The sequence below is a fragment of the Saprolegnia parasitica genome, assembly GCF_000151545.1.
Source record: "Saprolegnia parasitica CBS 223.65 unplaced genomic scaffold supercont2.2, whole genome shotgun sequence".
Taxonomy (NCBI): Eukaryota; Oomycota; class Saprolegniomycetes; order Saprolegniales; family Saprolegniaceae; genus Saprolegnia; species Saprolegnia parasitica.
The window spans coordinates 1,214,060-1,220,307 of record NW_012156396.1 but is presented as its reverse complement, the minus strand read 5'-3'; the positions used below and the strand labels follow the sequence as shown (position 1 = coordinate 1,220,307).

The following is a 6,248-nucleotide window of genomic DNA, read 5'->3' as shown; positions in this document are numbered from 1 at the left end:
CGAGTGTGTCGCCGCCCGATATGCGCCGACACACGTCCGCTTCCGGCCACGGCGCGTCACGTGCAGTCGCTGAACGCGCGTCAGATGCACCTCGAGAACGCCCGCCTCATGCGCGACCGTGCCAACGTCGTATCGTACTTGCACCGAAAAGCCAGTGACGTGAGCAGCATCACGAGCCACAGCGCCGCCGGGAGCCCCGTGAGCGGCTCGGAAGTCGACATGTCATTTCGAGAGAGCTTTGGTTCGGACGACAGCGGGCGCCGCGTCCGCGGCCAGCGCACCAACTCATTTTCATTTCTCGAGCGACTCTCGGCCGACTTTAGCGGCGGCTTGCTCGAGGTCTCGGACGCCCACGCGTCGCTTCTCGAGTGCTAAGATAGAGTCGTCATGTCAAAGCGTCTTGTAATTGTTTTCCAGCGTCTGTCATTGGTTGATGACAAGCTCCATTGCAGAACGGTGGTCTCTGCTCGCCGATCGAGCGTGACGACAGCGAGTGCTTGATGGAACGACGGCAAGGACTGTCTCATGAGGCTTGGGTGTGTTGACGAAAAACTTAAGAAAAGGAGTACGACGCGGCCACACCCCAGTGGTCCGAGGGGTACATGGCTGCGTCGGTCGGAAGCGTGTCCTTGCCAAACGTCGTAAAGGTCGTCGGCGCGAGTCCGTGGCTGAAGATGCGGTCAAACCGACACTTGGCGACGTAGGCGACGCCGGGGAGGTTCTTGTTGACGCTCGTGTCCCACGTATGCTCGTGCAGCGGGTCGCAGCCGCACGCGACCCACGCATCGTCCACGCCCTCTGGGAGCGGCGCCTTGTCGCGGTTGCCGAGGTTCATGTCGCCGCCAAAGACCCACGGGTGATCGGACGTCGCAAGGACCTGGAAGCTCCAGTCGAGCTGCTCGAGGCGCACGGCGCGGTTGGGTCCGAGGCTTTCAAGGTGCGCGGTCGCCGCGACGAAGCGCTGGCCGCCCACTGTCGTCTCGAGCGTGTGCAGGCCCCGGCCCATGGTGCTGCGTGGAAAGTCGACGCGCTCGTAGTGGTGGACAGGCAGCGACCGCTGGAGAAAGATCATTTCCCCGTACGCGACATCGACCACGTCGCTCGGCGAGACGTACCCGAAGTGCACCATGCGCGCCTTGAAGAGGCGACACATGTCGGGCGTGACCTCCTGGAGGAAGACGACGTGCGGCTGCAACGTCGCGATGGTGTGGGTCATGCAACGAACGCGGTCGGACACGAGCACCTCGTCGAACCACACATTGAGCGACGCCACGCGCAAGGTTACCGGCCCTTCGGGTTCGGCCGTACGCGCTGCGGACTCGGTAGATGCACCAGTGGGCGTGGCGTCGGGGTCTGTCTTGCGCCGCTTTGCTGGGTGTTTCATCTCCCAACACGGTTTTTGGCCCACAATCTCTTCCTTCTCGTCGTCGTCGTCGTCGCTCGAGGCCAAGTCGACCACATCGGCGATCGGCCGTTTGGAGCCGGCGCTGGCCAGTGCCATGTTGAAGAAGGCGGCCCGTGGATCCGCCGCCACCGCATCTACGCATGGCCGTGAGCTGACGACGCCGAAGCAAGGAGTCTACCAGGGCGTGCCAGATCGCATGCTTCGCATGCGTCGCAGTCGGGCGTGTTGATGAGCGAGCAGCGCGGGCAGTCCCAATCCGCCCACGTTGGCAACGACATTGGCGGCAACTGTTGCCAGTCCGGATCCGATTGCTGTATATTACTTTTTGGCTCGCTATCATTATTTAAGGCGCTCGTAATCCGGTTGCGACGAGTGGACTGGATACAAGAACTGGACGTTCTACTAACGGGCGGCGAATGACCACCGAGCCAAAGAAGCCGACGCGGTTGGCGCTGTCGCTCGCCGAGAAGAAGCGGATCTGCGAGATCTACCAGCTCCAGGACAAGTGGACGCACCAGCAGATCGCCGATGAGTACAACCGAACGCTTGAGGACCCGGACGCCCGGCGCGTCGCCCGGCTCAATGTGACCAAGACGCTCAAGGACAAGGACAAGTGGCTCGCGATGGACCCATCGCTGCTTAGCCGGAAGCGCGTGCGTGGCGGCAAGTTCGAAGCGCTCGAGCATGGCCTCAGCCTACTGCTGCAGCAGGTGCGCGCCCAAGGCGGCCGGCTCTCGGACGCGATCTTGACCACGCACGCCGAGCGTCTCCGCGAAGAGTACAACATCAAGGAGGAGGACTTCAAGATCTCGAACGGGTGGGTCCAGAACTTCAAGCGGCGCCACAACATTCGCATGACCGCCAGCAGCGATGCGCCGTCGATGCCGACGCCGACGAAAGCGCTGCCACGCCCGTCGGACCTCGACACGGACAACTGGGCCGAGCTTATCCAGAAGCTCATTTTGGACAATAGCAACAAACCCGACGACATCTTTCACTTTGACGAAGTCCAGCTCTGCTTTGGCGGCTCGTCGTCATCGGCGACAACGAGTGGCCATCGCCTCGTGGTTGGCCTCATGACCAACATGGTCGGGAGCGAGAACACGGCGATGGCCTGCATTCGCAAGAGCACCGAGGCCGCGCAGTTCAGCGACATGATGAACGCGTCCGAGTACGTCCACGTCGACGTGTTGCCGCGCGCGAGCATGGGCAAAGAGCTCTTCTCCAAGTACATGCTGCACTTCAACGCCAAGATGGCGCAATTGGCGCGCCACGCCATCTGCTTCGTCGACCAGACGCCGAGCCACTGCTTGAACGGCCGCCCGACCGCCGCGTCGCAGCTGCAAGCGACGCGGATCCAGCTGTCGCACACGACGGTGTTTTTCCTGCCGCGCAAATGCCCGTCGCCCATCAACATGGGTGTCGGCCGGCTCTTCCAGCTCCAGTACAAGCTCGCCCACCTGAAATGGCAGCTCTCTTCCGTCATGGAGGCCCACGACGCGGACGGTATGCTGTCCGAGAGCCTCGTCCACCCCACGATTGCGCCGGAGCAAGTCCTCCTCTGGTGCGTCCAGCTCTGGAAAGACTTCCCCGCCACGTCATCAAGAGCCATTGGCGCAAAGCCGGGTGGGTGCCGTCCATCTGGATCGAGGAAGGCCACGACGTCGACGCGGTCCTCGCGGAGAACACGCGCCAGCAGATCCAGAGCGAGTGGCGCGCGCTGCATGTGATGATCTACGGGAAGGAGCCGCCGGAAGCGACGCCGATGCACGACGAGCCGCTCGCAACGCCAGACGACGACGAAAACGAGCCGCCTGTGCCCACCGTTCTCCACGACGACGTCATGCCTGCGATCACCAACAGCAGCGTCGCGCAGTCCGCCGTGACGCAGCTCTCGCTCTTCCTCCAGGCGCAGCCCGAGATGTTTACCGTCGACGACCTCAACGTGCTCCAGAGCATCTCCAACCGCTTGGTCAAAGACGACGCCGCGCTGCCGTTCCGCATGTAATCGTTGAATCAATTACATAGCGTCATCGACCGATATGTAGTGACTTGCCGTGCCGACGGACAGCCCATGATTGCCTTGCGGTGGCTTCTTGTTGAGCCGCGCCAAGCGCCGCATCTCGGTTTCCAGCAGCTTCTCCTTGCGCCGCTGCCGCACGAGCGTGTAAATGTCCGCGTCATTTCCAGGGAACCGGCGGAACGCGCCACAGTCGTGGCGCGGCGCGTACTTGTTGCCGAGCACATTTCGTCCTACGTCGTACGGTGAGCAAGGCGGACACTCCGTCACGACCGTACGGAGATAGCTGCATCGGCCATGCTCGTCCCAGCGCTCCTCGAGCTCGTCCTAATCCCGCTGTGGTGATGCCGGTAGTATCAGAACAGACGCGTCTCATACCTCGTCGACACCTTCGAGCCGAGTGGGCGACTCGAGCGATGGTGCAGGGTCGAGGAGCGCGGCGACTTGGCGATGCACGTGGGCGTGCCTTCCGCGAGAATTGTGCACGGAGGCGGCGAGCCGGCGCATCTCGTTGACCTCTAAGCTCTGAGAGATGCGTTTTTTCACATCGCACACAGAATATCGCACCGTGGGAGTGGCTGCTCGCATTGGCTACGCGTGCTGCGTGCAGCAGCGCGTACAGCTGCAACTGGGTCGTCGACGCCGCGTCGTCAAAGAGACTCACGGTGGTGACGAGGCGCGCGACGACGTCATCGACGCCCATGACGTCCCGCGGCACGGCCATCTCGTCGGCGAACGCGACGAGGCGCCGGAGAAGCGCGCCCACCTCCACCTCGAGGTCGCGAGATCCACCTGGCATGGCGACCTGAACCGATATATACACGCCGTTTCGGGTTGCGCCTCAAAAGTATCAAGTTGATACGATTACATGCGACCTGCGCTGGGCTGGCGCTCGAGCGTGCGTTGGATGTGTGGCTTGGTGCGCGTCTTCGGGGCGCCCTTGGATGCAGCGAGCGTCTCCGAGACGAGCTTCATACACTTGGCGCGGCTGGGGTGCAAGGCCGACCAGAGTTCGTGGCCGTCGGCGCTGCCAAGTGCAAATACCGATGCGTTCTTGCTGCCGGCGCTGCACTCGAACACGGTTGCTTGGTCCAGCTCCGTTCTTGACTTGCGCAAGTACGCGTTCGGGTCGATGGGAATCGCTTTGGTCGCTGGCCATAGCGCTAGCCGATGCAGCGTGAGCTCGGACGCGGCCGTCGTCTGGAAACACTCAAACGTCCACGGGTTTTGCGTCGACATCGCGAGTGGTGGCTGGTTGTTGTGGCAGAGCGAGACGCACGCCCGCACCGTTGCCGTGATGTGGACCACTGCGAGGTCGTGCTTGCTCGTGCAAGCGTACTTGCGAGTGCCAACCGCTATGACGTCCAGCGACGGCGCCTGGAGCATACAGAGCGCGTTCTCGCTGTCGTGCGTGATGCCGAGCACGTCAAAGTCGCGCTTGGTCAAAATAGCGCTGCCCTCGGCGGCCGCGAAGTCGAGGTACTGGAGCGGACACTTGGGAAAGCACACGTCGCAGTAGAACCCACCGCGGTTGTCTTGGATTGTATGCAAGTCGATGCGCCGCCACCGGCTGCAACGCACGTGGTAGACCTCGTTGCACTTGTCGTTGGCGCAGCTCAGCCGGTGCTTGTCCTTGACGGGCTTGGCGCACTTGGCACACGTCGTCGCGACGAGGACGCCGTCGTGGTTGAACTTTTGCACACTCTTGTACTGCATGGCGCTTTGAACCTACGCAATTCGAATGAGACTGTCGAAAGCCAAGCAAGTGTATCTAGACGGTGGCTTGCGCACGCTTGACGCTGTAGTGCTCCATCTGCAGTAGCAGCGAGAGGTTCGTGCTGATCGCAGTCGTAAAGACGAGGTCCAGGTTCTCGCCCGTGCTGCAAGATAGGTCAGAAGAGCGATGACAGTGCACGACGACGACCTCTCGAGCAGACCGGTGGCGTCGGACGAGTACGGGCTCGTCGTCAAGGCCAGGCCAAAGTGCATGCAGCGGGTCCAGAGAATCAGCGACAGTTTCCGCATGAATCCTTCCGCGGGCAGGCAGTAGATCGTCTGCGGCGGGTCGTCGCAATCACCATTCCGCTACAGCAAGGAGTACCTCGAGGCGAATGATAAAGTTGCGGTCCTTGCACAAGCACCAGAGCGTGGCTGCCGTGTACACGGCAACGTCTACGAGCCGCCTGCGTCAATACGCAGTGACGAGTCAACTACCTTCATCGTTGGTGTCGAGAAGCTTGAGGAGAAGCGGCGTGCCGTGGATCTCGTCCAAGTGCGCGTGGCACGCGGCGTGGAACGAGCAGTTGATGACTGCGCCCATGCAGATGCGCTTGAGCACGATATCCTGCGTGTTTATGGCCACTTGGAGCAAGTACGCGAGAGGACATTCGTGGCGGTACGACAAGCACGACCAGCTACGCCGGCTGTCACTGCGCCAGCGCACGTGTCGAGACACACCTGTGGCAGGACGCGATCGCGAGCCGGCCATTCTCGCTTTGCCCCAAGTTGAGAAGAATGCTACACCACGCATCGTCGTACTCTACATTGCAGATGCTACGTGGACGTACGCCGCCGTGCGCTGCTGAATCACCGAGTTCTCGGCGTTGCGCAAGTGCATCGCAACGACGTGGATGCCGTTGGCCGCCAAGATGGCTGCCCGCTTCGGCGCGACTTGCGAGAACTCCAGAAGGCGCAATAGCAGCTTCTCCGTGTCTTCAAACTTGCGCCCGAGGTCCCCGAGCTTCCCGAGCGTCGCCACGACTTCGCTGTACGTCGGTCGGTGCGGCTCGTCGGTCTTGCGCATCGACGTTGCCGTATCTAAAT

At 62.0% G+C, this 6,248-nt stretch overlaps 5 protein-coding genes across 5 annotated transcripts; 2 read left to right on the top strand and 3 right to left on the bottom strand.

Moving 5' to 3' along the window:
• Positions 1-84: 84 nt before the first annotated feature.
• On the top strand, positions 85-375 carry SPRG_01071 (hypothetical protein; the record flags this gene model as incomplete). The annotated part of the gene is made up of 2 exons (XM_012339271.1): positions 85-264; positions 304-375. 2 exons carry the CDS (start codon positions 85-87, stop codon positions 373-375), a joined length of 252 nt encoding a protein of 83 aa, XP_012194661.1.
• A 163-nt stretch (positions 376-538) lies between these two features.
• Positions 539-1,683, bottom strand: SPRG_01070 (hypothetical protein; the record flags this gene model as incomplete). The annotated part of the gene is made up of 2 exons (XM_012339270.1): positions 539-1,539; positions 1,584-1,683. 2 exons carry the CDS (start codon positions 1,681-1,683, stop codon positions 554-556), a joined length of 1,086 nt encoding a protein of 361 aa, XP_012194660.1. The 3' UTR covers positions 539-553.
• Positions 1,684-1,797: 114 nt separating this feature from the next.
• On the top strand, positions 1,798-3,413 carry SPRG_01069 (hypothetical protein; the record flags this gene model as incomplete). Its single annotated transcript, XM_012339269.1, has 2 exons — positions 1,798-2,969; positions 3,014-3,413. Exons 1-2 carry the CDS (start codon positions 1,822-1,824, stop codon positions 3,411-3,413), a joined length of 1,548 nt encoding a protein of 515 aa, XP_012194659.1. The 5' UTR covers positions 1,798-1,821.
• Position 3,414: 1 nt separating this feature from the next.
• SPRG_01068 (hypothetical protein) lies at positions 3,415-4,224 on the bottom strand (the record flags this gene model as incomplete). The annotated part of the gene is made up of 4 exons (XM_012339268.1): positions 3,415-3,658; positions 3,704-3,752; positions 3,804-3,943; positions 3,993-4,224. 4 exons carry the CDS (start codon positions 4,222-4,224, stop codon positions 3,426-3,428), a joined length of 654 nt encoding a protein of 217 aa, XP_012194658.1. The 3' UTR covers positions 3,415-3,425.
• Positions 4,225-4,253: 29 nt separating this feature from the next.
• On the bottom strand, positions 4,254-6,228 carry SPRG_01067 (hypothetical protein; the record flags this gene model as incomplete). Its single annotated transcript, XM_012339267.1, has 7 exons — positions 4,254-5,153; positions 5,203-5,305; positions 5,350-5,480; positions 5,527-5,597; positions 5,640-5,839; positions 5,883-5,942; positions 5,993-6,228. 7 exons carry the CDS (start codon positions 6,226-6,228, stop codon positions 4,290-4,292), a joined length of 1,665 nt encoding a protein of 554 aa, XP_012194657.1. The 3' UTR covers positions 4,254-4,289.
• Between the last annotated feature and the right edge of the window lie 20 nt (positions 6,229-6,248).